General features: G+C 53.5%; 8 protein-coding genes and 3 non-coding genes across 11 annotated transcripts; 5 read left to right on the forward strand and 6 right to left on the reverse strand.

The window, feature by feature from the left end:
• Positions 1-507: 507 nt before the first annotated feature.
• On the forward strand, positions 508-2419 carry BO72DRAFT_449816 (putative amino acid transporter). Its single transcript, XM_040945106.1, has 5 exons — positions 508-673; positions 741-849; positions 909-1024; positions 1087-1329; positions 1394-2419. The coding sequence occupies exons 1-5, from the start codon at positions 565-567 to the stop codon at positions 2230-2232; spliced, it is 1416 nt and encodes a 471-aa protein (XP_040799434.1). The 5' UTR covers positions 508-564; the 3' UTR covers positions 2233-2419.
• A 996-nt stretch (positions 2420-3415) lies between these two features.
• On the forward strand, positions 3416-3488 carry BO72DRAFT_t180. Its single transcript has one exon. It is a non-coding gene; the product is annotated as a tRNA-Lys (tRNA).
• Positions 3489-4167: 679 nt separating this feature from the next.
• Positions 4168-6450, reverse strand: BO72DRAFT_460418 (uncharacterized protein; the record flags this gene model as incomplete). Its single annotated transcript, XM_040946469.1, has 6 exons — positions 4168-4258; positions 4416-5399; positions 5431-5501; positions 5571-5725; positions 5973-6204; positions 6259-6450. The coding sequence occupies 6 exons, from the start codon at positions 6448-6450 to the stop codon at positions 4168-4170; spliced, it is 1725 nt and encodes a 574-aa protein (XP_040799435.1).
• Positions 6451-7025: 575 nt separating this feature from the next.
• BO72DRAFT_513335 (uncharacterized protein) lies at positions 7026-8179 on the forward strand (the record flags this gene model as incomplete). The annotated part of the gene is made up of 2 exons (XM_040949465.1): positions 7026-7609; positions 7716-8179. The coding sequence occupies exons 1-2, from the start codon at positions 7081-7083 to the stop codon at positions 8177-8179; spliced, it is 993 nt and encodes a 330-aa protein (XP_040799436.1). The 5' UTR covers positions 7026-7080.
• A 1254-nt stretch (positions 8180-9433) lies between these two features.
• On the forward strand, positions 9434-10641 carry BO72DRAFT_433128 (putative nicotinamide N-methyltransferase). Its single transcript, XM_040943188.1, has 2 exons — positions 9434-10023; positions 10093-10641. Exons 1-2 carry the CDS (start codon positions 9540-9542, stop codon positions 10626-10628), a joined length of 1020 nt encoding a protein of 339 aa, XP_040799437.1. The 5' UTR covers positions 9434-9539; the 3' UTR covers positions 10629-10641.
• Positions 10642-11155: 514 nt separating this feature from the next.
• On the reverse strand, positions 11156-11870 carry BO72DRAFT_449818 (uncharacterized protein). Its single transcript, XM_040945107.1, has one exon. The coding sequence runs from the start codon at positions 11715-11717 to the stop codon at positions 11358-11360; it is 360 nt and encodes a 119-aa protein (XP_040799438.1). The 5' UTR covers positions 11718-11870; the 3' UTR covers positions 11156-11357.
• Positions 11871-14061: 2191 nt separating this feature from the next.
• Positions 14062-14673, reverse strand: BO72DRAFT_513343 (uncharacterized protein). Its single transcript, XM_040949466.1, has one exon. The coding sequence runs from the start codon at positions 14665-14667 to the stop codon at positions 14410-14412; it is 258 nt and encodes an 85-aa protein (XP_040799439.1). The 5' UTR covers positions 14668-14673; the 3' UTR covers positions 14062-14409.
• A 487-nt stretch (positions 14674-15160) lies between these two features.
• BO72DRAFT_t186 lies at positions 15161-15232 on the reverse strand. The gene has a single exon. It is a non-coding gene; the product is annotated as a tRNA-Arg (tRNA).
• Positions 15233-15602: 370 nt separating this feature from the next.
• On the forward strand, positions 15603-15674 carry BO72DRAFT_t181. Its single transcript has one exon. It is a non-coding gene; the product is annotated as a tRNA-Arg (tRNA).
• An 823-nt stretch (positions 15675-16497) lies between these two features.
• On the reverse strand, positions 16498-17247 carry BO72DRAFT_470067 (aspartate/glutamate racemase family protein; the record flags this gene model as incomplete). The annotated part of the gene is made up of 1 exon (XM_040946997.1): positions 16498-17247. The coding sequence occupies one exon, from the start codon at positions 17245-17247 to the stop codon at positions 16498-16500; it is 750 nt and encodes a 249-aa protein (XP_040799440.1).
• A 1284-nt stretch (positions 17248-18531) lies between these two features.
• BO72DRAFT_529356 (MFS general substrate transporter) lies at positions 18532-20359 on the reverse strand (the record flags this gene model as incomplete). Its single annotated transcript, XM_040950235.1, has 2 exons — positions 19326-20359; positions 18532-19260 (listed from the first exon to the last, which is right to left on the reverse strand). Exons 1-2 carry the CDS (start codon positions 20328-20330, stop codon positions 18532-18534), a joined length of 1734 nt encoding a protein of 577 aa, XP_040799441.1. The 5' UTR covers positions 20331-20359.
• Positions 20360-20375: the final 16 nt, after the last annotated feature.

Below are 20375 nucleotides of genomic sequence, written 5' to 3' on the forward strand. Positions count from 1 at the left end.
CTGACCATATTCTTCTAAAATCAATTCGCAACCATCAGATAGTGACACCACCTTGTCCACGGTCACCCCGATTATGTAAGGGTCATGGCAGGGTAACATTGGCTGCCTCTTTCCAATCCAGATTCGGCCATCTCCGAGCACACTGCAGGTGTGCTGCAGTCAGCTCGACCTTCCTTCTTCCATCGGTCGCCTTTCTGACTTCTTGGAAATCCTTCCTTGCCACTGCCCAGCGCTCCTGCTTAGCTTGCTGAAATTTTTCTTTTTTTCTTACACTTACTTTTATATCCTCATCATAGGTGGTTCGCATCTGAGTTTGCCTCCATCGTGCTCCGCCCATCAGCAAGCTAAAGAGGAACGCATGTTCCTGGTTGGCTATCTGGGGCCTTATCGCGAACATCGGCCGCGCTATCACGCCATAGCACCCCAATCAACCCGCCCTCCACTAGTGCTGCGTCTAGAACATCTTGATTGTTTAAAACCCTGCAGCCTCCGCGGAAATACGAGTCCCTCATACTTCGTTGCTGAATCGCGCACTTCGACAACAACTCCTCCAACTCTTTCGCGATGATCCACGACGAGAAGAAGGAGCCGGTGCAGCAGCCCGCCGATGTCGACGAGTTCGATTCCGATGGATACAGTTCGGCGGAGATCTTGAATGCGCTCAAGAATGAGGGTAGGCTAAGGTGGCTGTCCTAAATGGCGATGATGATGGCTAATCTTCTGTTGGGCGCATTCCACAGACAACCAACATGAGATCCAGCTCCGGACTATGTCGTGGCAGAAGGGAGCGTGGCTGCTATGCGGAGAGCAGGTTTGTCTGGCTATCATGTCGCAGTCCTGGTCGCTCTCGTGAGTTAAGCCGATCCGTGATTGTGTGTTATGGGTACTGATGGCTGTTGGGTTTCCAGAGTTCTAGGGTGGGTGCCAGGGATTATCACCATGTTACTTTCCGGGATCCTGTTCTGGATCACTTCAACGACCATGCACAAGTTCATCATGAAACATCCGCAGATCCGAAATATCTGTAAGGGGCTCTGGTGGATGGTTCTTGCGACTCGAGATCGAGGCTAACGATTGCATGGGCAGGCGACTTCGGGTATTATGCATTTGGCAAGAGTCGGATCGCCTACGCATTTGCCGGGTTCATGCTGATGGCGAACAACATCCTCCTGATCGGCTTCCACATCTTGACCGGGGCGAAGATTCTCAACACCTTGTCGGACCACTCCCTCTGCACGGTGGTGTTCTCGGTGATCTGCACGATCATGGGCGTGGTGCTCTCCGTTCCTCGGACGCTGCACCATGTCTCTTTCATGTCCATGTTCTCATGTGAGTTCTCGGGTGGAAAGCATTAGACCCACGTGCGCGTAATGGTGCTAACCTACCTCTGTAGCGGCCTGTATGGCCATTGCCATACTTCTGTTCCTTATCTTTGCGGGGATTGAGACAGCGCCACTGTATGGGTACAACGGGAACTACCCCACCGACGGACCCGTGCGCACCTACGCCTTTCCCCTTCCCGGCACGACCTGGGTCAACTGCATGAACGCAGTCCTCAACATCACCTTCCTCTGGGTGCCCCAGATCCTCTTCCCGAGCTTTATCGCCGAGATGGAGCGTCCGCAGGACTTCCCCAAGGCCCTCGCCGTCCTTACTGGGATTTCTGTTATCCTGTTCATCGTCCCCCCGGCCATCGGATTCCGCTACCTGGGTCAGTACTCCACCGCACCGGCGTTCGGCAGTCTTGGGACGGTCGCGTACAAGAAGGCCTCCTTTGGCTTCGTCATCGCGCCCACTCTCATCATCGCCGTCATCTACGCCAACGTCAGCGCCAAATTCGTGTTCGGACATCTGATGGGTCGGTCGCGCCACGCGCACAGCAACACGGTCATCGGCTGGGGGGTGTGGCTGGGCCTGATGGCGGCGATCTGGATTTTGGGCTTCATTTTCTCGGAGGTCATTCCCAGCATGGGCGACTTCCTGTCTCTGCTGGGTGCGGCGTTTGACTCGTTCTTCGGATTCATCTTCTTTGCCGTGGCGTACTGGCAACTATACAGGGGTAAGCTGTTCGCCGGCGCTGGACGCAGCATTATGACGGCGATCCATGTGTTTATCATGGCGTGTGGGTTGTTTCTGTTGGGCCCGGGGCTGTATGCGGCCGTCGAGGCGATCATTGCGGATTATGCCGGGTCGGTTTCGCCGGCGTTCAGCTGCGCGAATCTGGCCTTGTGATGTGTGATGATTACGTTTTTCTTTGCTTCTTTGTGAATATGATGAACAGGAACATTAATTTGTAAATTTGATGGTTCAAGCATCACGTTCTACTGAGTAGATATAGGTCTAGTTGGGGGGGTCTGGGCCTGGAGAACTGTATGCGGGCGACTGAGCGTGTACTGTACTTGCAGCAGGTCCGACTGGCTGTCATCTTTCGTGGCTATGAGATATGTTTCGACTTCCTGTCGGCGGCTCTGGCACTGTTAGAACTCCGGCCTCCGGCTGTCTACTTTTTGTTTCATGTTCATCACCCTCTGAGGTTATTTCCCATATTACTTTTTTCTTCTCTCCCTTCCTTCTTCCACCATTTCATCCTGCATATAGTCTGCTGGCTTTTACCTTCTCATCCTTCAAACAAACTGACCCTTTCCACTTCTCGTTTCGATTGATCTGCAGCCCGGACTTCCCCCTCCAATCTTCTCTTGGTGGTATTGCCGATGCGCTAATATTAGGGGCAGGGATTCTTGCCTCCTGTATAGCAATTCGCACGATTTTGCTCGCGGTCCATCCCACGACCCCCCGACCCGCCGTCTGCTTATACGCCTGCGCCAGATATATTTATTTCAGTCCGCACGGCCCCATGCATATCAGCGCCGACTTTTGTTGTGAGAGAGGCGATCAGTCGGCCGGAATTCGTGCGCTGCGATCTGCTGCCTGGATTATCAGGCATTCATATATCCCGAGAGCCTTGGCACTCAGCTCCTCTACCGCCGACTCGCTGAGCGTCGGCGATGATGTGTACACACATGACGGTGAGTCGAATGCCACATGTTGCAAATAAATGGAGTGACTTGCAGGTCATAATAGCTGAGCTGTGCTGCTTTATGATAATGCGCGTGTTCAGGCGGACTGCCAGCTGACCGGATTTCTCGCAGCGCGCGCGCAACGGCTCTCCCGCAAGTATATACAACCACCGCAACGATCCATATTTTGCTACACAGCCACAGATCTCGGAATTCGTTGGTTTCTAGAAGCACATGCTAGCTCAGCCTCAGGGGTAAGGCTAGCTTTTTCCACCGCAAACTCTGTCTTTACCTCAGACTGACTGTCTGGTGTGCAAGCGATGATGCAGTCATCTGCTATAGAGTGGAGTTTGCTGAGGGATATATTCGCAAGCATGGCACAACACTTCAACCAACTAGCCCGGCTAGCTCAATCGGCAGAGCGTGAGACTCTTAATCTCAAGGTTGCGGGTTCAACCCCCGCGTTGGGCTTTCATTTTTGTTTTTGGAGGGGAATGCTCGGTAAGAGTGGGGCGCACGCATGCCTGCATGCTCGCATGTTTGGTCTAGATGCGACTGGGTGGGTCTCCCGATGGACTGGATGGGATCTCTTATTTTTGCAATTCTCGGAGGTTGAGCGATGGATTCATTACACATGTTGAATGCTGTTATGCGCTGTGCAATGGGACAGGTCATTAAAAGTCTTATACTACTGTGAACAGGTAAATAGATGGTGAGAACAAGGGAGATTAACAACAAGTATAACGTACCCAATTTGTCGACATTTTGTGATGCAGCAGCGCTAGCTACTAAGTACATGAATCACTCACTCGCATTGTTTTTTAGTATGTATCTATGTACTATCGCGTGTTCTTCCAAATCCAGCTATCGAGAATATTATTTACATACATCTTAATATAACAGTTGATTGTGATACTATTAATCCCATAACCCTAAACCTAGCCCTCAAAGACGCCGCTCTAAGCAAACAAACCCGGCCGAACCGCCGACGGATCCTCAAACAATCCATCCCACTCCGGATGATCCTCCTCCAGATGCAGCAGCAGCCCCCACCAATCCGCCCGCCACGACAGACACAACATACAGATCGGAAACTCTATGGCGTGGTCGACCTCCAGATGCTGGACCAGCGGGACCAGATTCCCGAAATTCACAGCGCAGAGCGGGCAGAACCGTGGCTGGCGTTGTCGGATGACCGGCGGCTGCGCCTGCGGTCGCGGCGGCGGTCTGTACCGCTGCTCCTGCAATCGCAGCAGCAGTTCTAGCTGGACTGGGTTTGTGGGCGGGGTCGGTGAGGTATATGCATATGGCGCCGGTGGAACACACGGAGCTGCTGGAACATACGGAGCCGCTGGGACGGACGAGGCCGGTGGTACATACGAAGCCGCTGGAACATACGAAGCCGCGGGGACACACGAAGCAGGCAAAGCAGACACCGTGGATGACCGTCGGCGCTGGAGCTGCCCAGGTACAGGGTTGGCTTCGGCGGTGATAGCGAAACCGCCCATACCAGCATTAGCGTGAGTACTACCGCTACTCGGGTTCCTGTTACTGTTCGTGACACTACAAGAGCAGCCCCCCGTGTTTTCCTGGGGCATATGCTGCCGCCAGTAATGCTTCCTGAAACTATGCCACTTCCCAAGACGCCATCCGCACGGCTTAGTGGCGGCTGTTGTCGTCCTGGTCCTCGTGGGGACGGGGAAGGTGCAGATGAAGTGGCCTTCTTTAGTGCGTTTGAAGTGGGAGTTGTATGCGGCCTGGGGGTGGGGCTGGTCTTTGGGGGTCGTGGGTGTCGTCGGAGTGGTGCTGACCTCTCGTCCCGTCTCTAGGGAGATGGGCGGGGGCAGGAGATGCATTGGTGGCTCGGTGCTCTCCGCCTCGACGGCTAGAAGGAGATCGGTGAGAGTCATGGGAGGGGTAGGGGTAGGGGTAGGGGCAGGAGCAGGAGCAGGGGCAGGGACAGGGACAGGAACAGGGACAGGGGGAGGGGTAGCCATCGCAGTCGCAGTCACAGTTGCAGTCACAGTGGTAGTGGCAGTTGCAGTTGCAGTTGCAGTCGCGGCCGCGGTCGCGGTCGCGTTAGCAGTGCTGGCACCGCCACTACTACTACTTACGGCACAACCCTCACACGAATGCCCTGCATCGGCCGCCCGTTCATGCGCCTGATGATGATGGGCGCGGTAGTTTGGCCAAGCGCTGAAGTGCAGATTGCAGGACCGCGAGGTCCCGTCCCGTGCGGTGGAGATGTAGGTGCACACGTAGAGTCCTGCGGGGGTGCGGTCGTAGTGGTAGGGGCTGGTGATGAAGAATCGGGGGGCTCCAGGCCCTGTGGGAGCCGAGGGGATGGGGGCTTGGCCCCCCTCGATCCCGCAGGTTGGGCACCTGTGGAGCGCTACTGGCGCGGAGGACGTACCTCCTGCCAGGGTGGGTTGATGGCTCCGCTGCAGCAGCAGCGCGTAGAGACAGGGCCGGTGGTACATGGCCCTACATGTCCCGCAGAAGTATAGCTCGTAGCTTAGTAGGGCTTGGTCGCTCAGAATGCAGACCGCACACCCGGTGGGTGCCGGGCTGGGGATGGGTCGAAAGGAGACCACTTGCTGCTGATATGAGGGCCCCGACTGCGGGAAACCCGCTGGGTCGCGGTTGTGTGGTACAGTGATCGGCATTGCTCAGTCCTTGGCCTTGGATTGTATCTTGGAGGATCTGTTCTTGAGACACGTGAGATAGTAGGGAGTGAGCAGGACAAAGAAGACGGTGTGATCTTCGATCACTCTTTATATAGAATAGCTCTTGAAGAAGAATCTTGGTTAGATAAAGGCATTGTAGGTTTCGTCTAGGGGAGATATTCAATAATGTCCTTGTGTAGACCCACTGGTAATGATGTTTGTGCTGTATAATTCGGATTGTTCTTTGTACTTGATGTTCGAGTCGCAGATTCCGAGGTAAGTGGTGTACTTGTTTGTTGAGGCAAAGGTAGTGTCCTCCGCTTGGCGCAAACGTAAAGGCGAATATCAAGGTTAAACTGCATGAAGGAGATCAGGATCTTGACTTCCAAAAAATGATCAGCGCTAAGACTCTTGCCCATGGTAAAGCCCACAGCCTTGGCCTGAGCCTTGGCATCATCGACATTGACGTGGAATTCTTTGACGTCTGACTTGTTTGTCTTGGGCTTGCAGATAAGCCATCTCTGCCCACGAGAATTTTTATAAGACAAGGTGAATACGGATCAAGAAACGCATACAAAAAAGGGTAGACAAACGCCCTGTGTCACCTTGGCGACTGTACCTTCGATCTCGTCTATGTCTTCCGTAGGCAGCGAGGTAAATTTTGTACCATTCAAAGACAGCAAGGAAACCTCTGTGTCATTCAAAGGTAGCGCGACAGCTACCAGAATCAGAAGAAGAAAAGGCAGAACTAGCCGGGAAAGCTGCATTTTTGGTTGTTATGTGGAAAATAAGAGAATGGAAATGAGTGTTTCTGGATGCTCGGGTCACGGATATTAAGACTTGTTTATGTAGGGGGTAAAAACTGGGTTGAACAACGAAAAGAACAAATGTGTGATTCGATCTAGAGACGATTGTTCTGTTGTGCATTGAGAAGAAAAAGAAAAGGCCTGGAGATGGCCAGGTCAGTCAAGGTATATATAACGGGATTATACACGACAGGAAGAGGGTTTAGCAGTTTTTCATTCATTTCAAGCTGGTATACTGAGGTCGGCAAGTCCTGCTACCCCTGCATACAGGCTTGAAATGAACGAGTTGACTATGGTGTCGGGATGATCTTTACCAGGAGATGACCAGGTGAATGAAGCCGCATCTAGTGATATGGTACACAACGGGGGGCCGGTTTTATAGTGTTTCATTCACTTTCCGAGTCGGCATACGCAAGTTGGACAAGTCCCACTACCCCTGCATAGAGGCGTGGAGTGAATGAGCTGACTGCCATATCGGGGCCGATCTCCAACTGTTGGTCTTTCTCTCTGATTTTCTTCTCGCTTCATCCCTCGCACTTTCTTCTCTTTCCCATCCGCCACTCATTTTCGTACGCATACTTCAAGATCATCATGGACTCTAAAGACACCGTCAAAAGGCGCGCCTGCCTCCCGCTCAACCTCTACCAAGAATGGGACGATGAAGAGGATCTCGCTTACAAAACCATCCTCGTCAGCCTGGTCGAAGGAGACCTTGACCCCTCCGAAGCCGCCCGTCAGATCGACGCGGTCTTGCTCCAGCGCTACGCGGCCAGATACGACCTTCTGCGCAGCGGGCCCAACCCTTACCAGCTCACCCCGGAGGAAGTTACCAGAGGTTTGACAAGTATTCACCAGGTCGCCTCCTCAGCTTGGTGCCAAGTCAAGATGATCTTTCAGTGGATTGCGGTGCTGTGTAGCGCATGCCCACCCGGCCATCCGGCTCAGGACCGCATTATCCTGTTCCTGGAGGCACTGCGCGCAATGCCCTTACACCACGTCACGTCTTTGGGGCCGAAATCCAACGAGGGGAAAGATATGGAGCCATTTGAGGAGATGCCGCTGTGGCCGCTGGGCAAGAACTGGTGTGGATCGGCGGACGCCTTTCGTCGAGAGGTTCCTCGTACGTGTGCTGCTTTTTGGTTTGACCTTATTTTACCCCTGTCCTTCGTGTTTATTGGTTGGCGGCTCAGATTTCTAATGCTTGCTCTTCGTATTCCCAAAATTAGCTTGCGCTTACAGGTGTACACACCGCAACCTAAAGGCCAGAGCCGGTCGGATGATCTGCGACGAAGAGCATTTCCGATGGCGCAACTTCCAATCCGCGATCGCCCGCATCACAGTCCTGGGTCTCGTGGAGTGCAGGTTCCTCTGCTCCCTGGAGAACATCATTCCTGGCGGCCGGCAATATGCCCCATCCAAAACGACAGAAATCGCGTGTGATCTCTTCGCGGGGGTGCAGTGGATCCTGCTACATGGGAAGTACGTTTATGCGCAGTGCAAGAAAAGGGACAAGGTCACCGACCCAGTCAGGCAGATGTGGAGCATGGAGCGCTGGGGTCTGTGGAAGCAGCTGTTTCTGCGCATTGTTTCCGGAGAGATTCGCAGGTTCGATATGGATATCAAACAGCAGGCGGAGCTAGCGCTTCTGCGGATGACAGCGTGTGAGGAGGGAGAGGGCGTGAGGTGCTGATTTCCGTGAGGCGCCCGTTTGCATAAGATGATTTTGCGCTACTTCTTCTGGTTCGTTTCTTCATGTTGCTTGCTCACTTTGCGCAATCAAACTTGGTTCTATGTGTAGCAGTCTGTTCTCACTCTACCCTTACCGGAAATCAGGATCAAACAGGTCGATGCGCTCCAGATTCTCCTTGGCAGCGGCTTTTCACTCCCTCTCTCGGACATCATGCACCAGCCATACTGCTCCTACAGGGCTTTCTTGAGTATCAGGTGCTATAATGCAGCATAAGAAACCCCTTGACCCACAAAGAGAGGCAAGGGGAGAGGCACACACCACTTCTTTCCGTTCCGCATCCGTTCCGTATCGTAGAAATGGTGACCAGAAGAGGCACCCCGGAATAATCTCAAGAGATCTTAGCTTCTGAATATGATGTGCTGGATACGTTGGCACATGATACGCATAGAGACTATGATAGTCGTCATTGCTGTTGTCATCCATTCTCCTGCCCGGATTGAATCTGGATATGCATCTCAAGGCAATCTATCGACATAGACGAGCTTTTTGAGTTGGCTCTGACATGCCAAGATCAAGTATTCGATTTTGAACAGAATAAGCGTGGTGGGTCCAATCAAGCAGGCTTGCTCAGCACACTATATTAAGCAAGACATGACTTGTTAAGCAATAATATGACCCAATTACCACTGACAAGAGTGAGCGGGGGCATCATTGTTTCCAACTCAGTCTGTGGTGTTTGATGGGGTGCGGCAGTCTGTGCGGAGGGCGGCAGAATAGCCTTAAGTAAGGGGGCGGTAAGGTTTCGAACGGTACAATACCCACAGTCTACACGTGGAGGAAGAAAAAGTATAAAATAAGTATAAAGTCTTTTCCATGTGCATTATTACCAGCCCTAGAGAGTAGAAGTGAATCTGGATATGGGGAAGTGCTGTGGCATAAATTCAATAGCCTTGGATGAAATTTGAACCGAGTGGATTGACTTTATACTTCCCTGAGCGGTGAGTGGTGCTCAGAAAACAATGCCATGGTAACAGACAAAAGCCTTGTTTGTGGTGGGGCAAATGGGACAATTTAATGGGTTATTAGTCGAGGGAAATTCGACCGAGGGGCGCAGAACCAGATCGAAGGCACACACCAGAGTGAGTGCGCGAGTGGATCAGGGGAACTTGAACCGATAAGTACGTATTGTTACTCGGTAGTTAGTTAGTCTAGTGGGTGGCTACCTTAATTCTTCACAAACCCTCCTCAAAGAGGACCGAATCCACTCCGAGCTCTCTTTTCCTCTTCCTCGACGGCCGATAAGCAACTTACATATGTGTAACTTCTGACCGAAAATAGTCACGTCAACGGTCACTTGAAAATGCTGCTGTCTCGCCTTCGCCCTCTCCCCACCTTATCTTGCTCCTCGTCGACGGATGACCTGCGTGATGATGCTGCTGCTGCTGCCGCCGCCGCCGAAGATGAAGCCGAAGACATCTTCGCAGCTTTTCTCCCCCATCTCTTACCCGACGATGCACCACAGTTCCACGGCGACCCGGGCCAATATCTCCTCTACTCCTCGCCACTCTATGGTGATCTGAGCATCCAAGTTCCGTCCTACCCCGACCAGAGCGGGAGTGCATTCAGTAGTCCGGAACAGAGTGACTCAGACTCATCGTCGGCCAACAGCATAGACTCAAATTCCGACGCCAGTCAAGTAGATGCGCGGCGGCGTTTGTTCGCTCATATTGTGTGGAGTGCCGGTCTGGTTGTTGCGGAGGCCGTCGAGGATGCTCATGCCGGTCACGAATATGTCGACGAGATGTGGAAGGTCGAGGGAGAGAAGGTCCTGGAACTAGGCGCTGGTTGGTCCTCTCATCCTCCATCTTGTTTGTGTTTCGCCTGCGCTTAAAATGCTCACAATCTGGACCTAGGCGCTGCACTCCCGTCGACAGTCTCGGTCCTTGCGGGCGCGTCGGAAGTGACCATCACAGACCATCCCGCATCGCCCGCGCTGCAGGGTGCAATTGCGTTCAACCTGAAACACAACATCCCGGCCACGAACGGATGTGCGGTCTCCGTCCAGCCCCATGAGTGGGGGACCCTGGCGTCCGACTCCTGGGCGGTGGCGAACCGAGGCCGGTTCACGCGCATCATTGCGGCCGATTGCCTCTGGATGGAATTGCAGCACAAGAACCTCGTCCGGACGATGAAGTGGTTCCTTGCCCCCGAGGGGAGAATCTGGCTCGTTGCGGGACTTCATACGGGCCGGCCGATTGTTGTGAAGTTTCTGAAGATAGCGGTGAAGATGGGCCTGGAGGTTGACACAATCTACGAGCGGGACCAGACCACGAGCTGGGCAGAGGGCGATGGCGAGGTCAGACGAGATTGGGTCGAGGTCAGGGAGGAGGAAGGGCCCGAGAACAGAGCGAGGTGGTGCATTGTTGCTCGGTTGAAGCACGCTTGTTAGTTCATAGACAATCATCGGGACGAGCAGGATCATGGTCCTGACAGTCCAATAGAACAAATACTCCAGAGTTACTGCACCAATCCTTAAAACTTGGCCCACAACCGCGAGACACCGAAACAGTCATCTTTTTCGGTAAGGCGGAAAGTCGTTAATCTGTTGATATGCTCGGGTCTTACCAGAGACCCGGCGGCCCGTTGGGCGTTTCTCAGGTCGAGGCCACATGGTATGATGAATCCACCTCGTTTGTAGTTGCGACCGAATTGGACATATCACAAAGCCATATTGGAAGTATTCAAGGGTAAATTTGTTTCTATCCATTGGAAGCTAGGGGCTTGTGTGTCAGCGCACATGGTAGACACAAGATACAAGGTCGGAGTCTACTGATCCTTTTGTCTATAGTTGAGACTGCCGCGCAAAGGCCACGGCGACATGCGTTGATGATATGTCCCAGTTTTAGAGTGAGCGCACCAAGACCTGGTCAAATGATGAAGTGAAAAAGTCCATTGGGGGTTTGAGATCAGATCCCTCCCCAGGTATTACACCGGCACCTATCTTCTGGCAGATCAGAAACAACTGGCGACCACATAACCCTGATCAGACAATAGAATAAGGGGCAACCGCAAAGCTCCAGCTAAAAAGCATCAGTTATCACTCACAACCAACCTCAGCGCAATAGTCAACCTGTTGACATAATTCCTAGCATGCCCTAACCATCTCCCTGACCCTCCTCTAAGCCCTCATATGATCCGTAATCTCCACCTCAAAATCATATGCATACCACCGATCGCCCTCCCACTTCATCAGCTTCCCGAACCGGTTGTACTCGTGGTGACTGCGCTCCGGCTGCGTCTGCTCGCTGGAGAACTTGCCGTTGAACCGGTAGTCCCGGCCGTGGTTGTTGAGCAGGGTCGAGCGATGGCCGACCTGGACGACGGCGGCGTCCGGATGCGCGCACAGCTCGTTGTACAAGCGATTCGTCGCGTTCTCGTACCCGATGAGGTCGACCTCCGTCCAGTCCTTGGCGTGCTTGCCCTCCCAGTGGGCGTGGACGTTGGTTTTGTAGTGTTCAATATTGTGGGAGGTAGTCATGATTTGTTGATGTCGGGAAATGGTTCAGAGTTTTGGGTCTGTTGGATTGTAGCTAGATCTGGGGATTGTGGTGAATGGAGGGGTCTGGTTCACTTCACCGAGGGTGTGTGTGGGACTGTCAATATTGTCAAGCTGTAAGGTGCTGAGTTAGACCCGTCCCTACCGCTACATACCAGCATGGAGACTTTTATACATTCCGGCAACCCGCAGGAGCTGTCGGCTTTTGTCTTTCCATATGACATCAGGAGTCTGTGGCAAATGGCTGGTGTCAGATGACATCTCATGAAAGGCGGGGATGGAACCCCTCCCCCTCGGATTCCATGTGGAATGCGCTGAAAGAAGTGAATTGACTCGTCGGATTGGCAGCAGTTCGACCGTACGCCGGTTCGTATTCCACATTTTGCATTGGAGGTTTTTGCTGTAGAGTTCCTCACAACAGTTCCCCACCTGCTATTTCGAAACACAGTGATAAGCAGCGAAAAGGAAAAGAGAGAAGAGAGAAGAGAGAAGAAGAAAAGATAAAACGACAGCAGCCAATTGCAACCTGCCCAACCTGCACTTCGTGATTTCTACTTCAGGCAGGGAAAGGTGGGCAGTCAAAGCGGCAGCTGCCGTCATTATTTGTGCGTGAGCCAATGGCTCTTCGGCGATCGGAATCGGAGCCATGGGCGGGCAGGAGGTTCCTCCTGGTTTACTACATGACATTTGATGCAACGGACGCCGCTGACCGTGAAGGTCGTGTAGTGGAACTTTAAATCAAGGAATCTCGATTGCTCTTCACAGTACGAGTCGCGTCCGCGGTAATATTCCAATGACAGACCGCACCCCCCCCCCTACCCGGTTCCCCCCTCCCTATACAGATGAACAGAGGTATAGAACATGACGGACCGGAAATAAGAAGACAATACAGTAGACGTACCAAACCAATGCACGGGATTAACATAGGTGATAAACGGATAAACTTGAGTGGTAGGTATACTACACAAAGAATAGGGCTAGAAAATCAGCTGACAGGATTGTGGGGGAAAGACCTCGGAAATCACCATCGGAATCCGAAGGGATCATCGTGTTCCAGAGACAGCGGTGACAAGAATCATAAAAGGTAAGAACAGATAGTGTAACTATTCTCTTTATGTTGGAGTCTGCCTTGCAGATTGAGAGCCACATTTTGCCACTGAAAACATTGCAGGATGATTATATAGGTAAGTAGAAGCCGCAGTTTGGCGTACAGGTTATTCGGTAGTAAATAATAAATTGAAAACCACGTTTTAGAACCTTGCGAGTGTACTTTTACATTCCCAGAGACCTTCACCAGGGTGGGCCTAACCGACTAGGATAATGCTTCTTTGGCGATTTTCACCCCCGACATCATCCGAATCTCGGGGCATTGTCGATGTGATTTCTTGATTTCGCAGTGAATTGGCGGCTGTGTGTGTAGCCCGGGTAAAGGCTGGTCGGCACATCAAGTACAACCGGATTTTGTAGAAGCATGAACATCTTTCAGAATTAGCTGGTTCTCATGGGTGAGATAATATAACCTTTATGTATCTAGAGCCACGGTCACTGGCTCCATTTCGGTTTTTTCTTTTCTCCCCGGAAACACCATACAAGTTTAGAAAGTTGGGCGGCCCCTAAACGATAAACTTCTGTAACAAGAACTGACACCAGATGATTATGCAGAAAACAACACCAATACGCCTGAGTGAGGCAGGCGGTGCGCCTCCGACAATAGCCCAGGGCGCTCTGACTTGCGAGCTGGGACAATACTGTAGCCTCTTTCGACGCAAGCGGTGTAGATAGCGCCATAAGCAGACTCTCCGTTACAAAAGCGCCTGTAATGCGTGTCAAGCATGTCCACTACCCTTGCTTTTCATTCCGTGCCTCTCAGGACATGCCAGTAACAATCATACTGAGAAGTCCATATCGTCGGCCGTTCTTGTTAGTGGGCCTCTTTCTTTGTGTACAACTCACAGACTGGCGTACTGACTGTGGAGTAGTTGCCCTTACACCGTATCAACCTTCCGGCTCATCTTCGAGAAGTCGGCCTGCAGTGTGTGAAATACGTGTCTCTACAACTCAATATGCTAGCTGTCCTGCTACATGCAGCAGAGTCTCTCGGGATGTGATTACTGACGGCTGCCCCCACTACGCCTCGAGAGTTGACAACGGCGTGCAAATCTCTAAGAAAAAGCATCTCGGCCAAAGAATTAGTCGAATCCGCTGCCCTTTGCAAAGAGATGGGGGGTATGCCGGAATAGACCCTAAATAAGTCCACACCGGCAGAGGCGTAAGTTATTGGGAAGTCAAGAGACGTCTGGTGCCTATTCTAGAAGGCGAGCACATGTTTGGTTTCTAGGGAGATCGCTGTTCAAAGAAATCATAAAACCGAGCCGCAGTCACTTCCTGGTGCCGACACCGTTGAATAATAGTACCGCATGCGATGCTGCTGACATCCGGAAATCGTAAACTTCCATATTTCGCCTCACCATCGTCGGTACCTCCTCATAGGGGTACTGGTTGGTCATAATAGAGTAGATCGATGACCCCAGCCCAAATATGTCATCTTGGTAATGGGGAGGGTCGTCCCATCTGTGCTTGGGATGGCGATAGCGCGTGTTCGCATATGCGGATGAGAGTGACCGCGCAACGAAGAGCCAGCAAAATCCGAGATCTTCAAGTCCAAACGATCTAGTCAGATGTTCCGTGGGGAAATATCGCAGTGGATAACATGAGCATTATGAAGAATGCGGAGACCAGCAGCGGCTTGCCCCGCCAATTTGTGGCGCAGGCTGGGTGTCAGGGCTTCGGAATTACTCCTGACATATTCCCGAAGGTTTCCATGCTCCAGATATTCCAATGTCAGGCAACAGGTCAACGGATCCCAGTTGATCAATCCTGGAATCGAAGCATGTTCGCCGAGTGCCTGGTGAATCTCGGCTTCCAGGCGCATATTGTTTCGGTGGTGGATTGGGTGTGGGAATTATTGACTGTATTAGAGGGTAACTTAGGCAAAAGAGAGAATAACAAACGGGTGAACACCAACATACAACCGGAGCGATTCGCCGGTGGTCACCCACCCAACTAGTCAGGTACGTATATACTGTATAAATTCCTAAAGCTGGCCCACAAGGCTAGCTGTCGGGGCGTTGCTAGCAGTGCTTCTAAGCTTATGTTTACGTGCGTCACTTACAATTGATCCCGTAACTGGAAACTATACCGAATTCCTAAGACTTTCATAATTGATCCTGGGTGCCTTGTCCTTTTGTTTCTTCTCCCTATCTTGTAACAAAAGACGGCGGGGGCTTTGAATGTGCACATTCTGTGCATGATATTTGCCGTGACCATGGACAAAGTACAAAAAGCAAAAAAGAAAAAGAAAAAATTGGTGGTCTAGTCTGTGGTAAATCACTTCAGCAAATGAAGTACCACGGACTGTGATCAACCGATCCACATGGGACTCGAACCCACAACCTTCGGATTAGGAGTCCGACACTCTACCATTGAGCCAATGGACCACAGTTAGACAAATATGCACCTCAGGAAGTCCCGTGATCATGGCTGACTTTTTTTCAGTGAATTGTTGGCGAAGCATTCACTTCTGCAAGTTGTTGTTGGCGAAACACTATCCTCCCCAGCCAGCTAACTTGCAACTCAGTGAATTGATATGCAAATCACACAGAAAAAAAGATAAAAAACCCTTATGAGACGATACATCCTGCTCAGAAAGCACAATCTACCAAGATGCTGTCATACCCCTACCAAGTGATCCAAGCCATGGTTTCTATGTTTCGGCCTTTAATGAGTGAATTTCTTGGTGAGTTAGCATGCTAGCTCGAGTTGCTCTTTGGTTCCAGTTCCGTTAGGGGATATGGTTGACAGCTTTCGGGCCTATTGGCTCAATGGTAGAGCGTCGGACTCCTAATCCGAAGGTTGTGGGTTCGATCCCCATGTAGGTCGGTTAAATGCCTTTTTGTCGCTCCCGTACCGAGTGCCTACCACTTATGTGACCGCCTCCAAATTCTCGCTTAGCTTGCGTATCGCCAGCAGATTTTCAGAAAAGAATACTCTGCAATTTCGGTAGTACCCAGTACAGTTTTCATCTACGGGAAATGGATATTGTGCAAGGGGTCTTTCTCAGCAATATGTTGATGACCCTTTCAGAGACACCCGCTACTCCGTCCCGAGGTAGGATATACCACCCCTTGGCAAGTAATAATTGAGACTTCAATCGCAACCAGTAGATCTATGAGCCTTGAAGTAGGCCCTTCAGTATATCCCAAGGCAAGATACCCATGTTCACCCACGCCGGATAACTACAGTAAGCGTAAACACCTGTGCTAGAAGAAAGTCACACTTGCGCAAAAGAAAACCAAGACGCGCCAGCCAACCACCGAGTCAAGTGCAATCAATTTAAGGATATCCCGAATGTCTGTCTAATGGAGGACCTGCTCGGAACACTTCCAGCAAAAGCCGCGGGATGTCCCCCTCTGCCTTGAGGACAAACGATTGAAGACCTCCAAAAAGAATGCAGCTGTTTCGACAATCAACCAGCGCGTCTTGCGGACGTGGGTTTCTCCATCTCGGCAGAAGTCCAACAATGGCTTCGATCCAGGTGGTTGCTCGGCCGACTGAAGGCGAGAAGATATCCCGCAGTCTTCCTTTCGCCAGGCTCTTTCCGACGTAGTCATCTCTTTTCCTGGTGCTGATGGTGGTGCTCTCGATGCACTGAGCATGGCCACGACCATTTACCAAGGTTGATCTCGACCACTCTCCAGCGCTGTCACTGACGCTCTCCCAGCTCATACCCCTCGTACGATTTCACCTGACACGGCGGGTAGCTGATGCTGCTGTGGCTCAGCCCCTGCTCGACCAAGGCGACGGCAAAGGCGACGGTGGCAGGCACGGGGTCAATGACCGGCACGGCCAGGCCTCTCTCCGCCAGGAACCCGCGGATCTCGCCCGCGCAGCCCATCAGCGCGCCACAGCCCAGGATGACCGCGCCGGCGCCCCGCTGCTCGACCAGCTCCAGCGCCAGCCGGCTCAGACCCTCCTGCACCTCGCGCGCCCGGCGGTGGACTTCCAGCACGGGGATCTCCACCGCGCGGCAGCCGACATACCGCCGCTCGTAGCCACAGTGCGCCGCGTTGGCCTGCAGGACCGGCGCGAGGCGGCCCAGCACGGTCACGATCCCGAAGCTGTGCGCCAGGGTCGCCGCCGTCGCCATGGAGACCTGCGCGACTCCGACGACGGGGATCGCGACCGCTTCGCGGAGCGCGCTCAGCCCCGGGTCGCTCATGCAGCTGATCACCAGCGCGTGCGCCCCGGCTCGCTCGGCCTCGAGCGCCGCGGCCAGCATGCCGGGCACGGCCATGGCCTCGTCGACGCGGGATTCGATCGAGGCCGGCCCGACGGTCAGCGAGATTTCGGTGACGTCCACCCCGGCGCGGCAGAGGCGGTCGATTTGAGGCTTGTAGAAGGTGACATCCATCGTCACCGGGGTGATGATCACGATCTTTATCGCAGGGGTCATGTTAGGGTCGTCTGCGCGAGTCATATTGGGGTTTATTGTGGGTGAGAGGTAGTTGGGGGTGGGTGGACTTGGTAGTCTTGGTGGTCTTGGTGGTCTGGGTGGTCTGGGTGGCGGGTCGTTTATAATGTTGTACTAGTACTTGGGGATTGAGATTACAAATTGACCCTGTACGTACGTAGGTACGTCGCAGTATGCTCCTTCTCCGCCTCTTATATTAGCACCGCTCGAGACGTAATACGCACCGTCCGCACCGTTACATCCTATGTATGAGTGAGGTCCCTGGAGTGAGTAGAGGGGCCCACGGCGCGCGAGGCCGAGCGGATAATTCTGCCGGGGTCACCCCCTGCAGAAGTAAGGGGGAGGGAGGGGAATAATCCATACCAACTACGTATACCGATATCCACGAGTGCACAGCGTACACATGAGGGTGCGTGTTTTTAATCTTGCTAGCCCTGGTGGGTGTCCCCCCCGGCGTGTAGGCGCCGAGGCCAAATACCTAGGGCTAGGAGCACGCGGATGACTACCCCACGGAATCCACCATGGGGCCCAAGGTCAAGCATGCACCCAGCCACAACTGGAATTTCTGCACTTTGAATTGTGCAAAACCATTGCTGGCCTTGGCATGACACGTGTACCTATCATTTCTCTGTGGAGATGAGAGAGAATCATCCTTTGCGCCGGGGGTCCGTAGTGCCTTGCTAGCTCTGTGGCAATTGATTGGGCGTACGCTTATGATGCCCGTGTATGCTTGCAGGTGAGACTCTATGTTTGTGGAGAGGGGCAGGCTTTGATGAAAGAGGCGGTATAGCCGGGGTGCGGTGCAGCTACCCTCCCACGAGTCATGTTGGAAGGTAGGGTAGTACTGTATCTCGGTGGGAGTAGTGGCTTGCATGCTAGCAGCAAGTATAAGAATGTGGTGTGGACCGAACGTTACAGCTGGATAATTTATAATGACGCAGTAGGATTCTGTTGTCGTCTACAGGTTAAAACATGGATCGTGGGTAACCTGGTGTCTCGCCCTTTGCTCCGGGTCCCAAGTAAGGGGAAACGGCCATAAACCGGAAGGGGGGCAAGTGAGGGCTGAGCTTTGCAGGTCTGCAGTGGGCACCCATTAAATGAATTCGATCAAGGTCCTGGTCTTAGTTTTGAGCTGAGATCAGGCCGAAAAGGAAACAAAATGTGGTCAGCGACCAGTGCAGGCTCTTACTGGACCATGTTGTATTCCATCAGTCATATCATACAAGTAGAGAATGAGGTCAATTCAAAGAGAAAGAAAGCATCAGTTCAAGCGTCTGCGCCCCGTTGAGCCCGCGCCGCGCGCCTCCATCCCAAAGGCACCCACAGGATGGCCCCAATGCCGAGGCACGCCACACCAACAGATACAAGAAACGTCCTGGTTACCGCTTCATTATACGCCACCAAGATCGCCGGGATCAGCTCGGCCGGAACCACGTCGCGAAACCCCGTCGCCCCGGGCCCCGTAACCAACTGCGTATCGCCGTGCAGGCCCGGGACCTCATCGCGCAACCGCACCGCCAGCTGGGAGTTGAGGACCGTCGCCGCCACCGAGGCTAGGACCGTCGCCGTCAGGTTCTGGCACAGCAGGATGATCGTCGTCCCCATGGTGATGTCCGCATGGCTGGCAAGGGACTGCGCGGCCGTCATGCTGAGCTGCATCCCCAGGCCCCCGCCCGCACCCAGCAGAATCTGATAGCCTATCCACTGGCCTGTGCTGCTGTGCGGGGTTAGAGTGGTGAGGAGGCCGGAGCCCGTGGAGAGCAGGATTGGGGTGGCGAGCATGAGGAGTGCGTTGGTCGTTGTGGGGGAGAGGCGCTGAATTGCTCGGACGCGGCTGGGGGTCGGGGGCGGCGAAGATGAGGATGGAGACGAGTCGCTGGAGCTCAAAGTCCCTCCGAGTGTGGAGGCGACGAGGAAGCTGATGGTCATCGGAAGGCTCATCACGCCCGAGGAGGCGGCAGAAGCACCTTTGACAGCTTGGAACCAGATGGGGAGCTAGAGAGAATGGTCAGATCAGGTCAGCCAAGTAGTCCTCAGTAGTGCAGAGCACGTTTTCTTACATTGTACAGCATGACGAAGAATGAGGCCGTAGCGGCAGCTCCCAGGATGACGGCGGACCAGATCCGGGGATCCTTGAACAGCCGCGACGAGATCATGATCCGACTCTCATCCTTGCGGCAGATCTGACTGAGGACGAAGCCAGTCTCCAGCACGCCTGCGACGACCAGCGTGGCGATGACCCGGCCGTCACTCCAGGGGTACTTGGAACCCCCCCACTGCAGCGCAAGCAGGAGCGAGATCATCCCGGGCACCAGCAGCACGGCGCCCAGCAGATCCATCTGCAGCAAGCGCTCGCGGAAAGCAGTGTTCCGTCCCGGCGGCTTGTTGCTGGGGACGCAGAAGACGACGATCGTGGCCGCCAGGGCGCCCAGCGGGAGATTGATGTAGAAGCACCATCGCCAGGTGAGCGTGGCGTTGTCGGTGAAAGCGCCCCCAAGCAACGGGCCAACGGCCGCACCGAAGCCAAAGATCGCGGTCAGGATCCCAATGAGAGCTGGCCGCCGCGGTGGAGGGAGCAGATAGGTGACGAGCAGCAGCGACCCCGCGCCGGTGCCTCCGCCACCAAACCCGGCAATCGCACGGCCGACGATGAAGCTCGTGGACGAGGGCGCGATCCCGCAGATGAAGGAGCCGAGCTCAAACAGGAAGAGGCCGACCAGGTATGTCCATTTCACCGTGTAGAAGGTGTACAGCTTGCCCCAAATCAGCTGGAAGGAGCAAAAGGTCAGCATGAACGAACTGGCGTACCAGCCGACATCGCCCAGGGCATGGAAGCGGTTTGTGATCTTGGGGATGGCGGTCGTGACAATCGTGCCGTCGAGGCCTTGAAGGAACTGGACGACCACCAGTGCCGAGATGTCGAGGAGCAGTGTGGACAGCCGATTCGGGTATTGAGGGTCGTCTTCTTGGAGGGAATCGGTCTCATGTTTGGGGGCCTCGTCTTCGTGGATGCGGACACTGGGCGCTGCTGGCTCACTCTCACTCTCAGTCATCAGGAGCGCCATGATGACCGCGCAGCAGAATAAACTGAGTGATTCGGATACGAGAGC

The sequence above is a fragment of the Aspergillus fijiensis genome, assembly GCF_003184825.1.
Source record: "Aspergillus fijiensis CBS 313.89 unplaced genomic scaffold BO72scaffold_37, whole genome shotgun sequence".
Taxonomy (NCBI): domain Eukaryota; kingdom Fungi; phylum Ascomycota; class Eurotiomycetes; order Eurotiales; family Aspergillaceae; genus Aspergillus; species Aspergillus fijiensis.